Source organism: Panthera uncia, chromosome C2 (assembly GCF_023721935.1).
Source record: "Panthera uncia isolate 11264 chromosome C2, Puncia_PCG_1.0, whole genome shotgun sequence".
Taxonomy (NCBI): domain Eukaryota; kingdom Metazoa; phylum Chordata; class Mammalia; order Carnivora; family Felidae; genus Panthera; species Panthera uncia.
The window spans coordinates 64,432,331-64,459,305 of NC_064810.1; the positions used below are offsets into that span (position 1 = coordinate 64,432,331).

Sequence of the window (26,975 nt, forward strand, 5' to 3'; positions counted from 1 at the left end):
GATAGTTTGAGTTAAAAACAAACCCAATTTAACAGGGTTACCTTCTCAAGATATGACTTATATGGCATTTATTCTTATGATTCAAACATCAAACACACACGAATAAGCACAACAAAATCTTTCCAAGAAAAATAGGCATCAGAAGGTAATCCTCATGTATGTCAAATAAAAAAAGAAGATTGAATGATGATCAGTTACTGTAACCATCTTGCCCACACGGGGAGGTGGCTGATGACAGCTGGTGTCAGAGAGGAGTGAAGTGCCAGAGATGTCATGAGGACAGGTTGGCTTCTGAGGTAGGACTGGCTCAAAGAGGTCACCTTGACCAGAGTCATACCTCACCTTCGTAGATCTCCAAACTCTGTTTGAGTGAGGTACCAGAGTCAGTCAGGATTTAGGACTGACTCAGACTAGACAGCCCCCACCTCCAAGAAACTGCTAGAGATGCCACAATCCAAACGTCCTGCTTGACCGAAGGATAACTGCCTGGTAGATGCCTGGTAGATGACCTCTTAGCAGGTCAGCCCATCATCTCCCAGGATAGGGCAGTTCTCACAAGAAGCCAGATTGTACTGAGAAGGTTGCCAGAGGGAGGGGAGTTGACAGGAGATCTCATTAGGGCTTCTGATGGGTCACCTGCGTGGAGGAACTGCCAGGATGTGCTTCTGGACATCCCCTTTGCTAGACTTTATGCCAATCACTCCCTGTGGTTAACACATTGTCTTTCACATGTGTGAATGCTATTGATTTCTGTTGCTTTCTTTTGCATTTAGAGGCACCTTAATTAGATTTGCAGACTCTGCTTTCTGCTTTTGACACAGTTATTTAAGGTGATTTTTGTAGATGGCTAATCTTGTCCATTCTGATTTTACCAGCTTATCTAAATTCTTGTGAGAAACACCTTACTCTAGACTCTGACACAAACTAGCTTTATTCCTTGTCTACTCTTGATCAAACATGAAAAAACTATTGCAAAAGGGATGGTGTAAGCAATACTTGTTGCTTCAAGAAAGATTTTGCTGGAAAGGAGTATAGAAAAATGAAAATGGCTTAAATTGTAGGGATAGCATGAATTTTTTGCTGTTGATATGATTTGTAATGATGTCTTATCATTATAAAAGAATGAATTTTAACAATCCAGTAGCATTTAAAATACTATATGTTCAATGAGAGTATAGACCTCATTTATTTCTCTTTAAGTCTCTGGCATCTAGCACAGTCCCTTTTGCTTGATCTGAGTCTTCAAAAAATATTTCGTGCTGACTGCTGCTCTTCTCAAGCTGCTTGGTTCTCACTTTGTTCTTTTAGGAAGAAGAAGATATAGAGATGGCTGTGATCTACCTTCAAAAGTTACTCCGGGGAAGAGTCGTTCAGAACACGGTGTGTAGGGTCCAACCACTGGTCCTGTGCTTCTCCTTTGAGGATGGATTTATAGAACGCATATGTGCTTGGTTCCTTGGGGTGAATTCCTTCTGGCACCCTGCTGTCCTCTGGAACTCTATACTCTCAAGTTACCTACCCATTCCCTTCTGTTCCAGTTTGTCCAAGTGGGTGGCACAGTGTCAAAGAGAGAAAGGACCTGCTTGCTGTTGGTCACAGTTGTAACCAGGGCAAAGTGAAATTAATATCTTCCTTAGAATTGCTAAATCCAGCCATTTTCCTACCTAAATTTTGACTTTTTAAAAAAGTTTATTTAATCTCTACACCCAACATAGGGCTTGAACTCATTGACCCCAAGATCAAGAGTTGCATGCTTTTCCAACTAAGTCAGTGGGTTCCCCTGAATTTTTACTATTAAGGCATCACAAACCAAGTGGATTCCCTAATTTTCCACAAAGTCATAATTATTTGAGTTGGCATATAGCTAGCAACACCTGAATAATAAATAGCAAAGTAATAATAAGTACAGTTTTAAAGCCATAGTTATAAGCTCACATTATATTTTCTTTGCTTTACTTATATCATCTCTCTTTTTTTCTATCAGTTGCCCCATTTTACAGGCAAGTGATTTGAGTCTGAGATTATGTTAACTGCTAGCAAATTCAACTCTGGTCTTCCTGACTATAAAGCCTTCACCACATTATTTGTACAAACATACTTCACTTTTAAAGTGGACTAATATAAAGCACCAGCAAAAAATTTTTTTCTCCTCACACAGCTATAACTCATAAGAGACTCAGTTATAATTAGTAAGTCTGGGAAGCTGGGTGAGCATCTTGTGTTGAGCATTATTCTTTACTCTCTTTGAAAATTTCCCCGGAAAAATGTCACAGCTGACTCCGTATTACAAACCAGGGGCAGATCTCTTGGAAAAGAAAACATGGCTATGAAAAATACCATCCTCAGGCATCTTAGGGAAGGAGCACAGAAAATGAGGGGAAGGTTCTAGTTTCCTTTTTTTTTTAATTTTTTATGTTAGAGTGTGTGTGTGTGTGTGCATGCATGTGCACAAATGCATGCTCAAGTTGGGGAGGGTCAGAGAGAGAGAGAGAGAGAGAGAATCCCAAGTAGACTCCATGCCCAGTGCAGGGCCTCACTCAGGGCTCAGTCTCATAACTGTGAGATCATGACCTGAGCCGAAATCAAGAGTTGGACACTTAACCAACTGAGCCACCCAGGCACTCCAGTTCTAGTTTCTTAATATGACTCCTGTAGTAACCACCTTGTCTTCGAGAGACATTTTAAGAAACTGAGTAAACAACTGATAACTGAGCTCTTTCTCTACCTGAGCAGCTGGAGGTGTAGAAAAGGGAGCTGACCTCTAGCTCTCTGGAGCACCCCTGCCCTGTGGTCCCAGAACGCAGGACTGAACCCACTGTTCACAAGTGCCTCACCAGTCCCTGGATGAGTCCTGATGTGTTGCACAAGGGACGTTAATTGCAAGTCTCTTTTTTATTTGATTTGATACAGATGTTTGAAGGCAAGGAAAAGCGACTGGAGTTGATCCAGGAGCTGCGCACCAGCCATGCACTACAAGAAGATGACAGGCTGCTGAAGAAAGCTGAGAAGCAAGTGACCCTGGCCTTACAGCGACAGAGGAACTTGCATGAGCACAAGGTTGTCTCCTGGATTTTTATTGCACAAGTGGCATTATAATAATAGTAAATGAAATGACAAAAAAGAAACATTCTCCCCAATCCCATCACTCTATCAACAGTCAGCACTTTGGAACAATGCTGCTGCAGTCCAGAAATGGAATGGGCTATGCCCTCACTGAACTGAGCATGATCTTATATTTGCAAAGAAAAAAAAACCCTTTTAAAAAATATTTGGTGATTCTACCAAATTTCAGTGGGAGCTTGGCAGAATAAAAAATAATAAATGCAATAAAAAAAAGACATGAGATATATTTTAAAATATCAGCACTTTGGGTGTTGGAGCTGTACATAGCTCAGGCTGGTTAAACTGCATATTAAATATGTTAATATCTCATGGTATTCTGTGATGTCATCAGTGTCACCTGACAACAGCTGGTAATTGCAGCTCTACCCCAACAACTGTAAATGTTTTTCCTATTTTCTTCTGGCATTTGTCTATATATAGAGTTTTTAATGGTGCTGACTACAGAGTGGACATACTTTTACTATCTCTCCCACTAATCCATAAATCAATATGAAAAAGAATCAATTTGCACAGTATAGTGCTATATGAAAGTAAGCTATATGAAAGTGAAGTTAGTATGACCCACCCTTAGTAATGCACATTAATGCTTGTGCCATGTGGAATAGGGCACAAATGGTAAGCAGCTTAGAAATGAGTACATTATTGCTTTTACATGACATCAGGCTTGTGGATGGTCTCAGTTTGGGGGAGGGAGGAAAAAAGCCACAGACTGTGAGACCCAACAGAGGGACCAGAGAAAGAAGAGCCCTGCAAATGATAGAGCTGGGGTGCACTTCTGTTCAGATGGGAACACAATGTCCTGGAAGACCCAGGAACTGGATGGAAAAGTGCCCTGTAGGCTTTTTCCTACTCTGTTTCAAAGATAGTTCCTAATGACTTTCAAGTTATTTAAAAGAATAAAAAGTACCACAGTTTTCTACTTTCATGTTATTCAGGATCTTAAAATTCCCCAAACTTGTGTCAAAGGATGAAGCATTAAAAAATTAAAAGGTATCTGAGTGAATCTCTAGGGGACACTATTTTATTGAACTCCCAAAAAAATTTTTAAATAAAAACCTTGACATTTCCTTTCATGTCTGGGAAGATAGAAGCACTTTACCTTCTGGATAAAAATGAAAGACAAAAAAACCCAATTTGTGTGGATACTAATAGAAATGTTTTGCTAAGTCCTCCTCATAATTTGAGGACTATAATCTATCAGTGACGGACTGAGCAATCCACTTTCTCATGTCTAAGTTTGTATCCTAAGTTTTCATAGTAAGAACACTTGGGATGGGGCTGGTCTAGTGATAATAAACACTGAGTGCATTCTGAAAGTGAAGTGACCAAGAGTTCTGGCTAGTCCAGCAACCCTCCTTACAAATCATCGTGAGTAGTAGAATTTGTATCATTAAAAATGTTTTTCAGGTGTCACTGGTTGAAAACCATTTGGCTGGACTGGAAGGAAGGGTTCTGGCAGACATGTTTGACTTCCTGTCCAAAGAGCTGGTGAGACTACAGGAAGAGAGGAGGATCCATGCTTTTGCCATGCTGGCTGAGCGGCAGCGGAGGATGCGAGAAGCTGAGGAGAGTGGTCGGCGCCAAGTGGAGCAAAGGCGCCTGCGGGAGGAGGACCAGATATTTAAGGAGGTAAGTGGGGCAGCTGGATGTCTGGAAGCTGCTTGTGTGTATGGAGCTGAGTCAAACCAAATGAAACTCATGATATGAAATGCCTTTTGTTTTTTGTTTTTCATCGCGTTCTACAAATATGTATTGAGTTCCTGCGATATGCTAGGCACAGTTGGAAACCAGTCATGGTCCCTTTTCTTCTAGGGCTTAAATACTTAGATAACATGCAGTTATGTGTAGAATTAGAAAATATAGTAAGCTTCATGAAGGAAACATATGAGGCCCAGTGACGCATTTTAAACGTTACTCTGCTTGCTGTGTGGAGAACAGTTTGGATGGAAGACAGAGTGGGAACAGGAGATCAGGAAGGAGGCTCTTGAAGTAGTTTGGGCCAATGAGAAACAGGAAGTCAAGGAAGATGTATAGTTTCTGGCTTAAGTAACTGGGAAGATGATGGTACTATTTCCGAGTGGAATTAGTGGAATTAGTTTAGGGGCAGGGGTGGAAACAGGAAGTTGATTTATATTAGGTTCAAGACATTCTAGTGGAGGTGTCATTTCAGCAGGTGGATAGACAAGATGGAACTTAAAAGAGGTTTTGGCTAGAGATATAAACAAGAGGGGCATCTGGGTGGCTCAAGTGGTTGAGCCTCCAACTCTTGATTTTGACTCAGGTCATAATCTCACGGTTTGTGAGATTGAACCCCATGCCAGTCTCCCTGCAGATAGCAGGGAGCTTGCATGGGATTCATTCTCTCTCTCTCTCTCTCTCAAAAAAAGTAAATAAACTTAAAAGAAAAAAAGACAAACTAGAGTACCAGGTTGGTAAATTAGAATTCTGACCAACGCATAATGAGCAAGATATAAATTCAAGATGTAAAGTCAATTGAGCATCTCACGATTGATTTTGTCTTAGGTCATGATCCCAGGGTTGTGGGATTGAGCCCCGCTTTGGGCTCTGCACTGAGCATGGAGCCTATTTGAGATTCTCTCTCCCTCTCCACCCCTGCCCCTCCTGACTCATGCTCTCTCTCAAAAAAAAAAAAAAAAAAACCATAAAAAAATATAAAAGCTCAAGTGTTAAAATTGGAGGGGATTTATGAGGAAGATTTCTTTAAAAGGGACTGTGCTGTGCTATCCCCCTGCCAACACACACAGACACCAAAATACACCCAGAGGTTGGTTTCTTTTTCTGTAGTCACTGGAGAGCTTTATAAGTATTCTTCCATTTAGGGTGTCTGACCCCCTAGGAATGGAGAGGAGGGGAGCTGGGCTAACCATATGCTTTGGAGGTGGACACAGATGAGGCTGTATGGGTGGCCAGCACACCCAGAATATGTCAAGGCAAAGGCTGTGTGAGAGTTTCCCTTGGACTAGATGTGGGACACATGGGACAGAGAGAAAGAGCAAACTTGGAACATAAAGAATTTCTTGTCCAGGAGGACTGTCTGAATTGTATGTGTGCATACTTTTGAGCTCCTCAGTTAAAAAATATGCATCCGTTTGAGATCTTATTTGATCTAAGATTTTCAGGATTTACCCAATTCTCATAGAATTAGGATTGATTTGTGAATAGTATTTTCTGTGTGGATTTCAATTTTTTTTTTTTAACTAAACAGATTGCTCTCCTTCTATACAACTTAAGTTTTGAGTTACATGTAGTCAAGTACAGCTTTTTAACTGGAGTGGCAGATCATCTATAATGTGTATGAGCCTATAATCCATACTCTAGCCTCCTACCATCCTAACACATTTTGCTTCCAAAAAAGTTGCTTTTTGAGACTTAGAAATTATCGGCAAAACTTACTATCCCTACCTAATATCACTAAGGAAAAACCAGCTGGGATGAGAAGAATCAACCTGGGGGTGAGAATAAAAAGGAAAGGGGCACAGAAACCAGTATGCTCAAAAACACAGAAAGGAAGAAGGAGGTAAGAGCTTCAAGGAAGGTAGTTCTAAGTGGGAATGACCTCAGGAAATGTCAGCCATTTCTAGGAAGGGTTAAGATGACCCTCCCAGCCTGATTTAAAGACCATTTATGTAAACAGTGTATCTATTTGTGGACCTCAGATTCAAATACCATCCATCATTTAAATTCCTAATCTCCCTTCATATGGCCCTTTTAAAGACAAATATGCTTGCACATAAATATACCAAAACCCAGAAATGTATACATTAAGTATTTCCAGAAAAATAACATATATTGAGAAATGTTGATACAGAAAGTCATGGACTCATATTGAAACACAGACACATGTTTGCATGCACATATTCAAAGACATTGACAAGCACAATGCAGGGTATATAGTATTAACAAAGACATGGAGAAACACATGTAAATGCACATACAGCCACCTATATGTTTCCTTTTTCATTTAAGCACATACAAACACAAACGGGTCCAGAAACTGACACATTTATAAAGATACATGTAAACACACAAGTGCGTATACTGCTAGAGGTGGGCCACATTAAACCTGCCACCTCTGAACTGTTATACGACTCACCTGTATCATTGGCTTCCTGAAGAAGACTGTGAGCTCCATGAGAGCAAGCATACTGTATATCCCTTGGCCTGTTCCACAACACCAGCATAGATCGCTGCACCTAAGACAGTCAGCAAATATATTTTGGTTGGTTGATACTGTATTAAACTGGTCATTGGGTCTCATCCATAGGGAAGGTCTAGGGATTTAAGGTTATGGACTTGGTGTTTTACAAGTGTAGGTACACTAAACATTACATACTCAGAGTCCTGCTGCAGTGCCACTCAAGAAAAACAGGGACTGAGTTGTTACTGAGTCCCAAAGCATTATCTCAGGTGCAAAGAAATATTCAGACACAAAATAGAAAGGTATCCTTCCCCCAAGAAGCTCAAAATCTGTTGACACAGAATGCATATAAAACTAAGTATGGCACACTTGATACTTACGATACTTCCTGTGCATCTACCGGTAAAACAGACAAAACTGAACTGTACTGTTTACAGTTGCATACTTAAGGAGCAAAACTGTAGAGAAGTGGGAGTGTTTTCCATAAAAGCATGAGTGGAAAGGGGCTGTGGTCAGGAAGAACCAATAGCAGCCTCCTAGAATTCTCACAGTGGCTGCGTGGGTACTGGATTTACCTTAATTCATTACACTGTACATCTATCACTGTGCACTTTTCTAAATGTGTGTTCTGTTTCACAATTTCAGAAAGCTTAAAGCAGCAGCAGTCCAGGGTATGATAGTTCAAAAATTCATCAGAGTTCCAGGATCCTTGTAGCTTTCTGCTTTTCTGTCCTTCATGGCAGTTTAAGATGATTCCTGGTTCTCCGGCATTACATCCCCATGAAATGAGAAAAGAAAAAACGAAGTCCCTTTAAGAATCCTTCCTAGAAAGTGCACAAATTATTTCTGCATGTACTCCCTCAACCAGAACTACAGGAACTAGGAAATATAGTCTTTATTCTAGACACTTGTTGGCTCATGGGCTCTGTTATGTAAGAGGAAGGAGAGAAAGGACGTTGGGAAATACCTCTTAGTCTCTGCCACAGCCAGGCAGTTTGATCAAGTCACACTGCTGGTGAGAACAAAGCCAGGATCCAAAACGGGGTTATTGCCTGAAGCCAATGATCTTTCTGCAGTGTTGTACTGCCCACCCTCAGTAAGACCCATAATTCTGAAATGGGCTAGATGGATAGGGGCTGCCAAGAATGGGCAGGTAGGTGGACTAGAAACAGACTGACAAGAAAGTTAAAAAAACAAAACAAAACAAACAAAAAAAAAAAGGAATGATCAACCAGGGGACTGTTGACTCAATGAACAAAATAGATGTGCTAAAATTAAAAAAAAAAAAAAAAAGGTCAACCGATGTTCGTGCATTTTTTGGATCTTATTTACAGTACTTATTCCTGTTCTCGGTAACGGGGGTATTCTGGTTTTGCAGGTGGTTAAAGTTCACCAAAGTACTGTAACTTCCTATCTGGAAGACATAATACTGAATACTGAAGAGAATACTGCAGAAGAACAAGCCAGGGCAGAAATTGAGAAGATGGCTGAGGAAATCAATGACATTGCTTACGAAATGGAGAGCCGGTTTGTACCGAGAGAACAGATGGCAGAATGGATAGTCTATTTGCTGTTACCCCTACATATTCTTCAAGAGCTTATGATTTTACCACCAAGGAGAAACAAGTATATAACTCCTGTTTCAGTGTCCATTGTTTTAACTGCATAACTCTTCAGAAGTCAACATGCCTGGACCTTTGTATGGCAGGAGTGCTAGAAATAGAATTTTCAGTTATCCTCTGTAGTCTGGATCACTTCCATATTAGTTACTTTCAGAATATCACAGAGCATGAAAGCAATGTGAATAAGTATGTGCAATATTACTTCACCCCAAAGTTTTTGGCTTCTTGTATAAGTTATATCTCTAACATTCCCTTTCCGGCAAGCAGGCTAAATGGAGGACAACATCAAATCTGAATTTGCATGGAGTTAACAAGCCCATCAGGAGTGTAAGATTTCAGAGTACTTAATCAAGGAAAAGGCAGCGATGGGATTTGAACATTGGAGTTTCTTATACAAGCAAGAAAAAACTGAGTATAAATCAGTAGCTCAAGTAAGGCAACAAAGGAAATAATTTGTTGTTTTTCTTTTTTTTTTTTTTTAATTTTTTAGTCGAACTAAGCTTCAGTCAGAGGAGATTGTTGCTGAGTTGGTTTATAGTTTCCTGATCCCAGAGGTCCAAAAGGACTTTGTCAAAGAAAAAGGTAAGCCGGGGGTGATTGGGTGGCTCAGTCGGTTAAGCATCCAACTCTGGATACTGGCTCAGATCATGATCTCACACTTTGTGAGATAAGCCCCCATCTTGCTCTGCGCTGACAGCATAGAGCCTGCTTGGGATTCTCTCTCCCCCTCTATCCTTGCCCCTCCCCTGCTTGTTCTCTCTCTCTCATTAAAAAAAAATTTTTAAGAAAAAGGTAAGCCACTGTAAGTGGTTCACTTTATGATTTTTAAAGATATAAACTATTTTCAATATCCCGAGATTTAAAATAAGTATCACTGAATTTTCTTATTTTAGAGCTTGTCAAGTTTTCTTCATGCTGTCTGATTCTAGTATAGTATAGATGGGGTGCAGTATAGTATAGTATAGATGGGGTGCAGTTCTTACTAGTGTGACAGACCATCAAAAGCCAAACCTTCCTGTAAGAGGAACTTCCCAAGTTCCCAAAAGAGGTGTATTTTATGATTTTATTTTTTTAAACATAAAGCAAATGTGGGGGTACCTTGGTGGCTCAGTCAGTTAAGCAGCCAAGTCTTTATTTCAGCTCAAGTCATGATCTCATGGTTGTGAGATCGAGCCCCACATTGGGTGTGGAGCCTGCTTAAGATTCTCTCTCTCCCTCTACCCCTCCGCAACTTGCATACACTTTCTCTCAAAAAATAAATAAATAAATAAATAAATAAATAAAATTTAAACATGAAATGGGCACCTGGGTGGCTCAGTCTGACTTTGGCTCAGGTCATGATCTCACGGTCTGCAAGTTTGAGCCCTGCGTCTCCCTTTCCCTCTTGCCCCTCCCCTGCTCATACTCTGTCTCTCTCTCTCTCTCAAAAATAAAACATTAAAAAATTTAAAAAAATAAATAAATTTAAACATAAAGCAAATGCTGACAATATGGGATTTTCAAACTGTAGTAGCCATTTGCAGGTGGGACACATGCAAGGTTGGTATTGGAAAATTAGGATGCTTGAAGGTCCTAAATCTACTCTGCTGCTCTGCCTGTACTACAGATGTCTTCTGTTTTTTTCCAGGACTGTATCCAAGTATAAATATCTTATTATTTGTCAAAAGAGGCATGTTTTGAAGATTGATGCTTGTAGTCAATAGAGAAGGGGAAAAATTTTTGTCTTACAAAGAGAATACTCTTCTGGAGCTTTTAGACTATTGGTGCCAGTTTATCAGAGAGGGGTGCAACCAGGCATGTATTTATCTGAAATGACTTACAGGGAAGATGACTAGGTAGGAAGATTCTAAGCTCACCCTGTCTCACAGATACACCTAGATAACACACCCATCAGTGTAAATAACCCAGAAAATGACCTGAAAACTGACAGAACAGACTCTCCACAGCTAAATGTGGAGAAGAGACCACATCAAAAATGGTAGAAAGGGTGGAGACATGGTCCGGAACCAAACTGACCCATGAGACTGTCCATAGGTGAGACACTGCAAATGTGCAGAAAGGAGAGGAGCAGACCCCATACCAGGTGCCCTAGGGAAGGGGGACCCACAGTGGAAAAATGAATCCCTATAACATTTGACTTTGAAAACCAGAGGGACTTAACTTCACACATTTTATAATCAACAGGGCTCAACACCTTTAAAAATCAGTGGCTTAGTTCTAGCAGAGCCAGAGAACAATAGGAAATAGTCTCCACCCTTAAAGAGACAGTATAACATCCAGCCCCACTGAGATACAGCATAGAAGCAGCAGTGTGAATGTATGGGAAGATTTATTTACTAATCTCAAAACATGCTGGGGGCAAGGATCTTTAGGATCCAAAAACAAAAGAGCTGACGGGTGCCATTTCCCTCCCTCAATAAATGGACACCTATAAGGACCAGCACAGCATACACACTCTTCACTTAGCTTGCTAACAACATACCCCACCCCTGTGTTTTCCTGTGGATTCACCTTCTCCAAACTGTTTCACTCAGGAGTCCATCGAGAGTAATGCCACAAACCTGGCATTGTACAAGCAGCCCCAATGGGCTAGTACTGCTCGACTGACTCCTACTCCAGAGAGAGGGGAAGATGACCACACACACACCAATTCAATTGTGGACCCAGCAATGGGCAGATGTGGTCTGACTGCAGGCCTCACCCACCCAACAACCCCCCCCCCAGGGGTCAACCCAGAGAGAGCACCCTGCAGCTCCAGCAAACATCTGAGCTGACCCAAATCAAGCCCAGAGCAACACCAGACTGGCCAAATTACAACAGAGGGACCAAACCCTACCCACAACAGGCAAAAAGAGCCATTGCAGATGACTGGACTAGAGGCAAACATGACTCAGACACAAAAGTAGGGCACATGCAACACACATAGGAGATACCCCTGAAGCACCAGGTTCTGGTGAACATGGGACATTGCACTGTAGGGCACTATAGGGCTTCTTCTTTGTAAGGCCACTACTTTCAAGAGCAGGAGATACAGCTGACTTTCCTAACACAGAGAAACACAGAGTTAGACAAAATGAGGAGATAAAAGAATATATCCCAAATGAAAGAACAGGACAAAATCACAGCAAGTGAGCTAAAGGAAAGGGTGAAAAGCAATATGACTGATAGACAATTAAAAGTAATGGTCATACCAATGGAATAGAATAGAAACCCCAGAACTAGACCCACAAAAGTATGGCCAACTAATCTTTGACAAAGCAGGAAAGAATATCCAATGGAAAAAGACAGTCTCTTTAACAAGTGGTGCTAGGAGAACTGGACAGCAACATGCAGAAGAATGAAACTAGACCACTTTCTTACACCATTCACAAAAATAAATTCAAAATGGATAAAGGACCTGAATGTAAGACAGGAAACCATCAAAACCTTAGAGGAGAAAGCAGGAAAAGACCTCTCTGACCTCAGCTGTAGCAATTTCTTACTTGACACATCCCCAAAGGCAAGGGAATTAAAAGCAAAAATGAACTATTGGGACCTCATGAAGATAAAAAGCTTCTGCACAGCAAAGGAAACAATCAACAAAACTAAGAGGCAACCAACAGAATGGGAATAGATATTTGCAAATGACATATTGGACAAAGGGCTAGTATCCAAAATCTATAAAGAGCTCACCAAACTCCACACCCAAAAAACAAACAATCCAGTGAAGAAATGGGCAGAAAACATGAATAGACACTTCTGTAAAGAAGACATCCAGATGACCAACAGGCGCATTAAAAGATGCTCAACATCGCTCCTCATCAGGGAAATACAAATCAAAACCACACTCAGATATCACCTCACGCCAGTCAGAATGGCCAAAATGAACAAATCAGGAGACTATAGATGCTGGAGAGGATGTGGAGAAACGGGAACCCTCTTGCACTGTTGGTGGGAATGCAAGCTGATACAGCCACTCTGGAAAACAGTGTAGAGGTTCCTCAAAAAATTAAAAATAGACCTACCCTATGACCCAGCAGTAGCACTGCTAGGAATTTACCCAAGGGATACAGGAGTACTGATGCATAGGGGCACTTGTACCCCAATGTTTCTAGCAGCACTCTCAACAATAGCCAAATTGTGGAAAAAGCCTAAATGTCCATCAACTGATGAATGGATAAAGAAATTGTGGTTTATATACACAATGGAGTACTACGTGGCAATGAGAAAGAATGAAATATGGCCCTTTGTAGCAACGTGGATGGAACTGGAGAGTGTGATGCTAAGTGAAATAAGCCATACAGTGAAAGACAGATACCATATGGTTTTACTCTTATGTGGATCCTGAGAAACTTAACAGAAACCCATGGGGGAGGGGAAGAAAAAAAAAAAAAAAAGAGAGGTTAGAGTGGGAGAGAGCCAAAGCATAAGAGACTGTTAAAAACTGAGAACAAACTGAGGGCTGATGGGGGATGGGCGGGAGGGGAAGGTAGGTGATGGGCATTGAAGAGGGCATCTTTTGGGATGAGCACTGGGTGTTGTATGGAAACCAATTTGACAATAAATTTCATATATTAAAAAAAAAAGTAATGGTCATAATGTGCTCTTTTCCCATGGGAGCCCAGTGTACAATGGCTGCAAAGAGTACCTCCTTGGCAGTGTGTGATTACATAGCCTGTTGTTTGTATGGGTGGCCCTAAGGGACCTACAAGACATCTCAGATGGCTTTAGCATCAAATACATCCCAAATTTTGGCCCCTGGGAAAATGGTAGACTCAGCACTCTTGAGAACCTCAGCACTGCCCTCTCCTTATTCATGCCCACCAATAAATCCTACTACTTGTCAAAAATAAATTAATGGTCATAAAGGTACACAGTGGAGTGGAGGACCTCAACAAGGAGAGAAAATATAAAAAAAGAACCAGAGATGAAGAACTCAACTGAAATAAAAAGTACACTAGAGGGGAAAAATAGTGGACTAGAGGGAGCAGAAGAACATATTAGTGGTCTGGAGGACAGAGTAATGAAAAGCAAGCAAACTGAACAGGAAAGAGAAGAAAGAGTGATAAAAAATGAATATAGGTTAAGGGAACTCAGCCACACCACCAAACATAATATTCACATTATACAGATACAAGAAGGAGAAGTCAGAGGAAAAGGGGGTGGAAGAAGAAAATGTTATTTGAAGAAATAATAGCTCAAAACTTCCTGAATCTGGGGAAGGAAACAAAAATTCAGGAGGCACATAGAGCTCCCCCCAAAAATCAACCCAAGAAGGTCAACACATAAAAATTAAAGTGCAAAAAATAGTGATAAAGCAGCAAAAGAAAACAGTTACATATAAGGGAAATCAAATAGGGATATGAGTTAATTTTTCAGCAGAAGAAGGGCCAGAAGGGAGGCATGATATAAGAAAAATGCTGAATGAAAGAAAACTGCAACCAAGAATACTGTATCCATCAAGGATTTTATTCACAATAGGAGAGAGAGTTTCCTGGACAAAGAAACGTTAAAGAGGACTCCTTGAGTGGAAAGCAAACACCGTAAGCAAGAGTAAGAAAAGTAGGAAGCACAAAAGCAGTAAAATTAAGTACATCTATAAAAATCAGTCAAAGGACTCACAGACATAAAACACGACACCATATACCTATGATGTAGGGGGAGGAGGAGTGCTTTTAGAATGCTTTTAGAATGGGTTCAAACTTAAGCAACCATCAATTTAATATGGAGTGTTATATGCATAGATGTTGTATATCAACCTAATGGTAACAACAAATCAAAAACCCGTAATAGAGGGGCACCTGGGTGGCTCAGTCAGGCATCTGACTTTGGCTCAGGTCATGATCTCAGTTTTTGAGTTTAAGCCCCATGTCGGGCTCTGTGCTGGTGGCTCAGAGCCTGGATCCTGCTTCATATCCTCTCTCTCTCTCTCTCTCTCTCTCTCTGCCCTTCCCCCATTCATGCTCTGTCTCTCTCAAGAATGAATAAACATTTAAAAAATTGTTTTAATAAAAAAAAACAGTAATATGCAAAAAATAAAGAGAAAGGAATCTAAGTACATCTCTAAAGAAAATTAGCAAACCGTGAGAGAAGAGAGTAAAAAAAAAAGGAACAGAGAAGAACAATAAAAATAACTGTAAACAAGTAACAAATGGAAATAAGTACATACTTATCAATAATTACTTTGAATGTAAATGGACTAAATATTCCAATCAAAAGGGTGATGGAATGGATAAAGAAACAAGATTGAGCCCCACATTGGGTATAGAGATTACATAAATAAATAGCTTTAAAAAAAAAAAAAGGCCCATCTATATGCTGCCTACAAGAGACTCATTTCAGACTTAAAGATATACGCAGATTGAAAGTGAAAGTATGGAAGAACATTTATCATGCAAATGGAAGTAAAAAGAAAGGTTAGTAGTACTTGTATCAGACAAAAAGACTTTCAAAGAAAGACCAGGGCACCTGGGTGTCCAGCCAAAGCATCCAACTTTGGCTCAGGTCATGATCTCACAGTTCATGGGTTCGAGCCCTGCATTGGGCTCTCTTCTGACAGCTCAGAGCCTGGAGCCTGCTTTGGATTCTGTGTCTCCCTCTGTCCCTGCTCTTCCCCCACTCATGCTCTGTCTCCCTGTGTCTCTCAAAAATAAATAAACGTTAAAAAAATGTTTAAACAAAGACTATAACAAGATACAAAGAAAGACACTACATAATCATAAAGGGGATAATCCAACAAGAAGATACAACGATTGTAAATAGTTCTATACCCAGCATGAGAGCACTCAAATATGTGAAGAAGCTATTAACACACATAAAGGAAGTAATCAATAGTAATAAAATAATAGTAGGGGACTTTAACACCCCACTTACATCAATGGATCATCAAAACAAAATCAGTAAGGAAACAGGGGCTTTGGATGATACATTGGGCCAAATGGATCTAAGAGACACTCAGAACTTTTCATCTTAAAACAGCGGAATACACGTTCGAGTGCACATGGAACATTGTCCAGAATAGATTACATGTTAAGCCACAAAATAATTTTAAAAATTCAAAAAGTTTGAAGTCATACTTCTAGTCCAACTACAATGTTATGAAACTAGAAATCAATCACAAGAAAAAATCTGGAAAGAACACACGTAGATAGAGGTTAAATAACATGCTACTGAACAATGAATGGATCGGCCAAGAAATTAAAAACTACATGGAGACAAATGGAAATGAAAACACAATGACCCCAAATCATTGGGATTCAGGAAATGCTGTTCTAAGAAGGAAGACTATAGCAACACAGGCCTACCGCAAGAAGCAACAAAATCTCAACCTAACCTTACACCTAGAAAAATAACAACAAACAAAACTCAAAACCAGTAGACAGAAGGAAATAATAAAGATTAAAGAAGAAATCAAGGAAACCAGGAGCTGGTTCTTTGAAAAGATAAAAAAAAAAAAATTGATAAACTTTTAGCCAGACTCATCAACAAAAAAAAAAAAAAAGAGAGAGAGAGAGAGAGAGAATGGTGCACATGGGTGGCTTAGTTGGTGAAGCATCCAACTCTTGATTTTGATTCAGGTTATGATCTCAGGGTCATGAGATCTAGCCATGTGTTGAGCTCTGCCCTGTGCATGGAGTCTGCTTAAGATTTCCTCTCTCCCCTTCTCTCTTTCCTCTTTCCCCACACTGTCTCTCTTAAAAAAAAAGGTGGCTGGAGGACTCAAAATCAGAAAAGAGAAATAACAACTGAAACCACAGAAATACCAAGAGTTAGGAGAATATTATGAAAAATTATATGGCAACAAACTGGACAACATAGAAATGGATAAATTCTGAGAAATATATAACCTTCCCAAACTAGATCAGGGAGAAAAATTTGAACAGACTACTCACCAGCATGGTAGATTGAGTCAGTAATAAAAACAAACAAGCCCACAACAAACAAAAGTTTAGGACCAGATGGCTTCACAGGTGAATTCTAGCAAACATTTAAAGAAGTGTTAATACCTATTTTCTCAAACTATTCCAAAAAATAGAAGAGGAAGGAAAGTTTTCACATGTATTCTATGAGGCCAGCTGTACCCTGATACCAAAACCAGATAAAGACACTACAAAACAAGAGAACTACAGGCCAATATCTCTGATGAACATAGATGCAAAAATCCTCAAAATATTAGCAAACCAAATCCAACGACACATTAAAAATTCACCACGATCAAGTGGGATTTCTTCCTGGTGGTGGTTTGGTATTTGCAAATCAATTAATGTGATACATCCCATCAACAAGAAAAAGTATGAAAGCCATATGATAATTTCAATAGATGCAGAAAAAGCATTTGATGAAGTAGGGCATTCATTCATGATAAAAACCCTCAACAAAGTAGGTTGGGCAGAAACATACCTCAACATAGTAAAGGCCATGTATGAAAAATCCACAGCTGACATTATACTTAGTGGTATAAAACTGAGAGCTTTCCCATAAATTCAGGAATAAGACAAGGATGTCCACTTTCACCAGTTTTATTCAACATAGTACTAGAAGTCCTAGCCACAAGCAGTCAGACAACAAAAGAAATAAAAGGCATCCAAATTAGTAAGAAAAAGAAAAACTTTCACTATTTGCAGGTGACATGATAATATATAAAGAAAAGCCTGAAGACTCCACCAAAAACCTACTACATCTGATAAATGAATTTGGTAGGGTTGCAGGATACAAACCCAATATATTATTTTATATTTATTAAAAATGAAGTAGCAGAAAGAAAAATTAAGAAAACAATCCCATTTACAATTGCACCAAAAAGAATTAAAAATCTAGCAATAAACTTAACTAAGGAGGTGAAATACCTATACCCTAAACACCTTAAAACATTGATGAAGGAAATTGAAGAAGACACAAAGAAATGGAAAGATATCCCAGGTTCATAGGTTGAGAGAATATTGTTAAAATGTCCACACTACACAAAACAATCTACATATTTGATGCAATCCCTATCAAAATACCAATCGCATTTTTCACATAAGTAGAACAAGTAATCCTGAAATTTGTATGGAACCACAAAAGACCCTGAATGGCCAAGGCAGTCTTGGAAAAGAATAAAACTGGAGGTATCACAATCCCGGATTTCAGGATACCCAAAACTGTCAGTTACTGGCACAAAAAAACAGACCCATAGATCAATGGAGCAGAATTGAGAGCCCAGAAGTAAACCCATGATTATATGGTTAACTAATTTTTTATAAAGGAGGCAAGAAAAAGTCTCTTCAACAAATGGTGCTGGGAAAACTGGATAGCTACATGCAAAAGAATGAAACTAGATCACTTTCTTACACCATATATAAAAATACACTCAAAATGGATTAAGGACCCAAATGTGAGACCTAAACCCATAAAAATTCTAGAAGAGAGCACAGGGAGCAATTTCTCTGACATCATCCAAAGCAACATTTTTCTAAATATGTCTCCTGAGGCAAAGAAAATAAAAGCAAAAATAAACTACTGGGACTACATCAAAAAAAAAAATCTGTACCACAAAGGAAATATTCAACAAAACTAAAAGCCAATCAACTGAATGGGAGAAGATATTTGCAAATAACATATCTGATAAAGGTTTAGTATCCAAAATATCTAAAGAACTTTTACAACTCAACACCAAAAAACAATCCAATTTTAAAATGGGCAGAAGACATGAACAGACATTTCTCCAAAGAAGATACACAGTTGGTCAACAGACACATGAAGATGCTCACATCACTAATCATCTTGGAAATGCAATTAAAACCATGGTGAAATATCCCCTCATACCAGTCAGAATGGCTAAAAAACAAACAAAAACAAAAAACAAGAAACAAGTGTTTGCAAGGATGTGGAGAAAAAGGAACCCTCTTGTACTGTTGATGGGAATGCAAACTGGTGTAGCCACTGTAGAGGACAGTATGGAGGTTCCTCAAAAAAATAAAAAATAGAATTACCATATGATCCAGTAATTCCACTACTGAGAATTTACCCAAAGAATATGAAAACACTCATTTGAAGAGATATATGCACCTCTATGTTTATTGCAGCCTTATTTACAATAACCAAATTATGGAAGCAGCCTAAGTGTCCATCGATAGATGAATAAAGAAGATATGGTGTATATCCACAATGGAATATTACCCAGCCATAAAAAAGAATGAAATTTTGCAACAACATGGATGGTCTAGAGGGGATAATGCTAAGTGATATATGTCAGCCAGAGAAAGACCAACACCATATGTTACATTAGAACAGAACAAATGAACAAAGAAAAAAAGAAGTAAGTAAATGGATTTCTAAATAGAGAGAACTGATGGTTACCAGTTGGGAGGTTAGTGAGCAAATGGGTGAAATAGGTGAAGGGGATTAAGAATACACGACGTGATGAGCACTGAGTAATGTATAGGATTGTTGAATTACTATATTGTACACCTGAAACTAATGTAATACTATATTAATTATGGTGGAATTTTTTTTTTTTAATTTTTTTTTTCAACGTTTTTTTTTTATTTATTGTTGGGACAGAGAGAGACAGAGCATGAACGGGGGAGGGGCAGAGAGAGAGGGAGACACAGAATCGGAAACAGGCTCCAGGCTCCGAGCCATCAGCCCAGAGCCTGACGCGGGGCTCGAACTCACGGACCGCGAGATCGTGACCTGGCTGAAGTCGGACGCTTAACCGACTGCGCCACCCAGGCGCCCTGTGGTGGAATTTTTTTAAAAAGGTAAAATGATCTTTGTAAGCCTCAAATGTTTACAGTCAAAAAAAATGAAAAAAAAAAGAAGTGAAATAACACCTCCAAAGGTTTCTGTGTTGTGTAGGAAAATTCTGTACAGGTTTTGGTATAACATTTCATGCCACCTAATGGGGATAAAGGAATGGTGGAGTGCTAATGCATTTGAAGAGAACAAGAAAATATCTTATTTTCCCATTACATAATTGTACTATAATTTTTAAACCAGTACCCTCTGTGATAAACATTTAGTTTGTTTCACTGTGTTTTCCTATACGAGCAGTGCTATAATCAACATATTTTACATATATCCTGGTCATGCTTCTGACAGTAAATTCCTAGCAGTACAGCACTGGAAATAGGATATGTGCATTTTAATTTTGCTAGATACTACCAAATTGCCCCCACAAAAAGATTGTTCTAATTCATATTCCTGTCAACCGTGTAGAATAGTGATGATAACAATATTTAATTTTCAGATAAAGTAATATTTCTGTGTCACCTGATGGAAGGGATCATGTGTTTTCTAGATCTTTAAGAAAATATGCAACTCCTTTTTATTCTTCCTAGGTCCAAAGGTCAGCCTGCTTCAAGTCAATTCTACCTGAGGGAATTGAAAGAGGCAGGGAAATAGTGTGTTTAATAGTTACTTGTTTGTGACTCTCTCCCCTAGCTTCTCCAGGCTCTGAGGGAAAGCAGCTTAATTATTTAAGTGACTTATCTCAGTTTCTTACACCTACAGTAGCTGTAGGTGTATTCTCATTTTTCAATTATAGAAATTAGTGCTTAGAGACATTATATGACTTACAGATTTGAACGATGGTCTGTGTGACTCCAAAGTACCCATTCTTTCAACCATAGTACTGTGACAGGTAAGTTGCTGTGTGATTTATCCTATGTAAACTCACTGATACCTGCATAGCACAGAATCCACAGTACTTCTTACTGTCCTTCACTAGCTGTAGGATTTGGGGTAAATTACCTAATCTCTCTGTGTCTCAGCTTCCTCATCTGTAAATGGGGATATTAATAATACTCTCTTTTAGGGTTGTGCGGTGTTTTAAATCAATATATGCCAACTGTTTAAAACAATGCCTGGCATCTAAGGGAAATGGGATACTTAATGTACTAATTCTTAATAATAAATATTCTTAAGATACGGAGCTGGGACCGCCTTATATAGCCATGGGCTTAGAAACTCATCGTCACTCAACAGGTATCCCCCGTATTAGGAACAAAAGTTCAGAGAGAAGTATGAAACAAGTGCTCCACCTCTAAGTCATTTACAATCTAGTTAAAAGACAAAATGGAACTCACATCAAGTGCTTCAGTGCTGCATGATTTGTATAAACTCAAGAGTGGCAATGGTAAATGTGGCTGGCAGTCAGAGGAGACTTCTGGAGGAGCTGGGACCTGAGTTGGGCTTTGCAGAAAGGGTTGGATTTGGAGCATAGATATTCCAGATAAGCGAAGCTGAGGAGGAAGGGAATAGAGGCAAGCCTGGTGGGGAGGGATATGGTGAGACTGAACTGGAGGGTGGGTACAGAGGGGCAGCAATAATAAACTTTGGATCTTGGAGCATCTGGGTAGCTCAGTCGGTTAAGCGTCTGACTCTTGATTTTGGCCCATGCCATTTGCGAGATGAAGCCCTGCGTCAGGCTCCATGTGCTGTCAGTGCAGAGCCTGCATGGGATTCTCTCTCTCATTCTCTCTCTGCCCTTCCCCCACTCATGCTGTGTTCTTCTCTCTCTCTCAAAATAAATAAACTTTAAATAAATAAACTTTGGGTCAGGTTACCTATAGAAGGTATACTTCTAAAACAGCAGTTAATTTTCATTTAATCCAGTCAGCCTTAAGTAAGGGAATATGTGGTTTACAAAATTGTCATTTCTGTCACTGCCTTCTTGAAAGTCTCTGGGAATGATTTTGTTCAGAGTAAAAATTTTTGTCACTTTGGTACAGTGAGGAATGCACAGCAGAAGCATATCCTTGCAGCCCATCAGATCATCCACAGACACACAGAAGCCATGCTCAGAAAGAATTTTGTTGAGCAACAGCAAGACGAGGTCTCAGACACTGACGAGTTACTAGAGGAAGAAACTCAAAATGAGAAAAACAACTAAGGTGAGTTTGATTTTTCATCTGAAAGGAAGCAGAGAGGAGGAGAGGCAGCCTCATTCAGCTCTCTGCTATACTCTAAAAACCGTAATGTGGAAAGATTGTCCTCTGTTTAAGAAAGTGAAACACTCCCATTTTAATTGGCACATTCCATCTAGGTTATGGAATCTGCTATTGAAAGTATTAGAGAATAGAGTTGATATTATAGCAACTGGACTCTTGGGACCAGAAAAGAGGATTCTGTTTTATTTTTTGAGTCCTCATAGTATATGATGGTATTCCATCATAAATAAGCTGTAAAATGTGTCTGTGTAAAAAAAAAAAAAAAAACAACAAACCCTTATGGAGTAGACAAACTACCTATCCTATCATGCTAGTTGTAAGCATAGCATTAGGCACAGCCTGCCCAATTCTAGCCCACCAGGAGTTGGTCTAGGCTCAACTAAGCATTCCTACTCACAAGGCAAACAGCCCAGGTTTGATATGATTTGAGTATCTATCTATTCAGAAAGATGCAAGACGGGAACCACAGCTTCAAGCAGGGCAGCATTCGGTATTTCTCTTCCTATGGAAGCTCTTGCCAAATCCACATAGAAGAACACTAGCTATTTTCTTTAGTCCCCTGCTTACAAAGCTCAGGTGCAAGGAAAAGAAATTCACATTGGGTAGGTGCAGGACCTGCCTGGTTTACATGCCTCAGGGGCCAGTATATCTTGTAACGATTCCATAGGCATAGTTTCTAGGGTCCTCCTGATGGATTCATCTAGTCAAAGAAGTCAGCACATAAACCTGTGGTTTCCTATTAGGTATTAATAGTTCATTTATAATTCCTTCCAGTTAGATGCTAGTTACCAATCAGGGGTCAAGCAGTGTTACTTAGTAACATATTTGAGACAAACTGTCTTACTGAATTACTAGGAGAAGAGTTAGAGAGTCAGTTGAAAGTAAAATTCTCATGAGAATTTTTATAAGAAAGGAAGTGAACCCTTTGCCTATACCTTCTTCAACCCTCCTCTGATGGAAGCATGTCTCCTGCTACTTTGGCCTGAGGGCATGCTGTCAGGATAGGGAAGGCACAAGGCTTAGGGGCACATTTGAGCCTGGCGTTCAGAAGGTTTGAGTGTTGGCCAGCTCTGCCACTAACATCATCTTATATAATAATTCCCTTCACTACAGGTTTGCCTGCACTTACGTGACCAACAGAACATCTGTAGGGGAATCTATTGGGACCTGAAGTTTCAACCAATGAGGATCATGGAAGGAATGTTGAGATGAGGGGGCAGTTAAGAATGAAAGCAGACAGAAAGCAGATAAAGGACTCTTAAATACCTAGCTATGGCTGTAAATTATAGCAGAAAACCTTTTGTTTTTAATTAATAATGAAATAACCTCTGAAATCACTGAAGATATAAACCATGTATTTACATGGAATGTTATCCATACATCTATATAATATAAATTCAAGGACCATAGCATTTTGCCTATCTTATTATTGTGATAAAATTACCCTTAATGTTTGGATAGTCATTTTTCTTACATGTAAATTTAATATTATTAATAATTCACATAATTTAAATTAAATATGTGTGCATTTACTTCTGAGTATAAAGGATCTCTTTACTGCTTTATTAAATGTTTAGAACAAAGGGGCATGTGGTGGCTCAGTCAGTTAAGTATTGGACTCTTGATTTCGGCTCAGGTCATGATCTCCCAGTTTGTGATTTCAAGCCCTGCATTAGGCTCGGCACTGACGGTGAGGAGCCCACTTGGGATTCTCTATCTGCCCCTCCGCCATTTGTGCTCAGTCTCTCTTTCTCTCTTTCCCTCTCCCTCTCTCTCTCTCTCAAAAACAAACTTAAAACAATATTTGGAACATGATGTTTAGTTGCCCCCATAGTATGTATTAATCTCTCTCCCTTCTCTGTCAGAAGGAGGGAAGGACAGATGTGAGATTATTTAATAATGCTTAAGGATGTAGGCATGGACTGTTGAGTTAAAAATATTTTTAATTAGCTTGAAAACAATGGAGACCTAATAGTGAGGAATTGCTGGGCAAATATCTAGGAGCAAAATTCAGAGAGTTGGTTCTGGCATTTAGAGCCACTTTTTTTTTTCTCCCCTGAGGGAATGTGCAAATTCTAGAAAATTTGGCTGAAAAGCTGAGTGAATCTTTCCCCAGCTTTGTAAAACTAAGGGGACAAAAACTGGAGTCACATTGGAGGCCCTGGTAAGCCTCTTCCATTTAGGTTGGACTCTAAAAGGCTGTGTGCCAGTAGTAAGGATTAATTGGAAATAACTGTCCCTCACAAAGACTACAGTTTAGCTTCCAGTCATCTGAATGCTCCAAAAAAATCTCAGTTGCAGAAATTGAATTAAAGAGATCATTGATTCCTGTTGCTTCAGAAAACTTGTCAGAAACAAAACTTAAATTCTCTTTGTAGAAAGATGACATCATCCTAGACCTCTTTTCAAAAACAGGTTTTTATATACAATTTCCAGAATATGATCAAGGATATCCAGGTACATGAGAACAAGCAGTAGCAGAAATTACAGGTAATAGAAACAAACCTAAAGGGATCTAAACTATTGGAATTATTAGATTTAAAAATAACTATGCTTACTACTATGGACTTCTAGCCTCCAGAATTGTGAGAAAACAAATTTCTATTGTTTTAGCCACCCAGTCTATGTTGTTATGACAACCTGATCTAAGACAGATTTTGGTGCCAGGAGTGGAAAGCTGCTGTAACAAATAGTTCAACATGTGGAAGCAGCTTTGAAACTAGAGAATGGCCAGAGGCAGGAGAGTTGTGCAGTATATACTAGAAATATGGATATTAAGGGCAATTCTGGTAAGGTGTCAGACAGAAATAGGGAACGTGTTACTGGAAACTAGATGGAACACAATCATTTATAAAGTGGCAAAGAACTTGGCTGAACTTTGTTGTAGTGTTTTGTGGGAGGTAGAACTTGTGAGCTGTGAAATTGGATAGTTAGCTGAGAAGACTTCTAAACAAAGTATTGAAGGAGTGACTTGGTTACTCCTGACTGCTGATGTAGTAAAATATTGAAGGGAGATGAAATGAAGAAGGAATTATTAAACAAAAAGGAATAAGAACTTGAAGGTTTGGAAAATTCTCAGTCTATCCATATTTCAAAAAAATGAGAAAGTGTATTCTGAAAAGAACATTAAGAGTGTGGTTGAACAGCTATTTGATAAAGAGCTTATAGGATTATAAGAGTAGGAATACTGCCAGTTTGAACTGAAGGAGATGGAGGCAGGATGAAATGAAGGAAGGCTGTCAGACCTCTTGGCTTTGACAGGATGAACTGATAGAGCTACTATGAAGCAAAAGTACACAATTCTTCAAACAGTTTCAACAGGTCAGATGGCCTTGATGTAGAACCCTAAGAGTGGGACCACCGTGGGACCTGATCCAGGCAGAGGTGCAATGATAGGACCCTCACCAAGAGCCAGGACGATGGGACACAGCAGAACCAAAGCATTGGGCCATCCTCCTGATCCATGGGAGTAATGCTGCCATCCCCACAGACCTAGAAGGCAGGACATTGAGGCAGAGAGGATTAATTTCAAGCTTAAGAATCTGATAGGATTTGTCTACCTAGGCTTTGGACTTATTTGGGACCCATTACTCCTTTCTTCTTTCTGATTTCTCCCTTTGGAATGAGAATATCTATTCTATATTTGTTCTGCCATTATATTTTAGAGGTACATGACTTATTCACAGCTGGAGAGGATTTTGCCTCAGGATGAATCATACCTTGACTCTCACCCATACCCGATTTGTGATTTAGAGGATATTTAGATGAGATTTAGTTGATGCTCTAATGAGTTAAGACTTTGGGAGCTATTGGGATGGAATGAATGTATTTTGCATGTGAGAAGGACATGAATTGGGGGAGGGGAAGGCTGGGGTGGAGTGCTATGGACTTGTGTCCCTCCCAAATTCAGATGTTGAAGCTCTAACCTCCAATATGATGACATGTGTAGATAAGGACTGTGGGAGATAATTATGATTAGATGAGATCATGAGGGTGAGTCCCCCATGATGGGAATGATGCCCTAATAAGAAGAGACACCAGAGAGCTTGTTTTTTTTCTGTTTTTTGTTTTTTTCTTTTTTTCCATGCCATATGAGGACATGGCAAGAAGGCAGTGATCTACAAACCAAGAAGAAAGTTGGCCCCAGAAACCGACCATGCTGACATCTTCATCTTGGACTCCTAGCCTGCAGAACTGTGAAAAAAATAAATTTCTGTTGTTTAAGCTACCCATTCTATGGTATTTTGTTATGGCAGCCTGAACTAAGACATTATGTATAAAGAGATAAAAATCAATATTGAAATTTTCAAGAGAACTGGAATGATAAAAATGATAAAGCAGATTTACAGAAAATAATTCTAGAATCTAAAAATACTGTAGTCAACATGAGAAATTCAATGCATGGAATTAAGAGCAGGATAAATACAGCTAAAGTGAAAACTAGTAAATTAGAAAATAGATGAGAAGAACTTACTTAAGAAAGAATACAGGAACAAAGAGATGGAAACCACAGAAGAGATGCAAGGATTGATGTAGGATAACTTAATCCTTAGGAAGAGACAAAAAGATAGTAGACATACATCGAACACTGATTTTAGATATTTGACTGCTAAGAAGAAATATGTTGGGAAGTCTTATGAAATGTGAATTTTCTTTTTTTTTTTTTTAAGTGTTTATTTTTGATAGAAGAGGAGGTGCAGAGAGAGACAGGGACAGGATCTGAAGCAGGCTCCACAGTGACAGCAGAGAGCCTGATGCAGGGTTTGAACTCACAAACCATGAGATTATGACCTGAGTTGAAGTCAGATGCTTAACCAGCTTAGCCACGCAGGTGCCCCTGAAATGTGAATTTTCTAAAACCAGTGAATGACTCAATATTTAGGAACTCTTCTTAACCCCAAACAGAAAAAAATTAAAAATCTATACCTAGATATATTTTAATATGACTGCTGAAAACAAAAGAAAAAATATCTTAAAAGTTTTTAGAAGAAAAGTTGAATTACCTTCAGAAGAGCAATAATTAAGCTGATAGTTGACTTTTCATCAGAAGCAAAACTAGAAAATAATGGAATAATATTGCCAAAATGCTGAAATAGTGTAATAAAATAGGATTCTATACCTTGCAAATATATCCTTTGAGAATGACAATGAAAGATATTT

The 26,975-nt window shown here is 39.2% G+C and overlaps 1 protein-coding gene and 1 non-coding gene across 5 annotated transcripts in view; both read left to right on the forward strand.

Annotated features, from left to right (window-relative positions):
* Positions 1-26,043, forward strand: part of CFAP91 (cilia and flagella associated protein 91) — an 85,359-nt gene extending 59,316 nt beyond the window's left edge. The window contains exons 12-19 of one of the 4 annotated variants that reach the window (XR_007457492.1): positions 1,309-1,380; positions 2,911-3,057; positions 4,531-4,752; positions 8,661-8,809; positions 9,395-9,486; positions 21,597-21,758; positions 24,231-24,305; positions 25,912-26,043. Coding sequence is in view for 2 of the 4 variants with exons in the window: in XM_049629422.1 (XP_049485379.1) it covers positions 1,309-1,380; positions 2,911-3,057; positions 4,531-4,752; positions 8,661-8,809; positions 9,395-9,486; positions 21,597-21,757 (843 nt within the window). In the remaining 2 variants the exon portion in view is untranslated. The other 3 variants (XR_007457493.1, XM_049629422.1, XM_049629421.1) reach the window with 3 other exon arrangements.
* On the forward strand, positions 13,468-13,601 carry LOC125922235 (small nucleolar RNA SNORA70). Its single transcript, XR_007457656.1, has one exon. It is a non-coding gene; the product is annotated as a small nucleolar RNA SNORA70 (small nucleolar RNA).
* Positions 26,044-26,975: the final 932 nt, after the last annotated feature.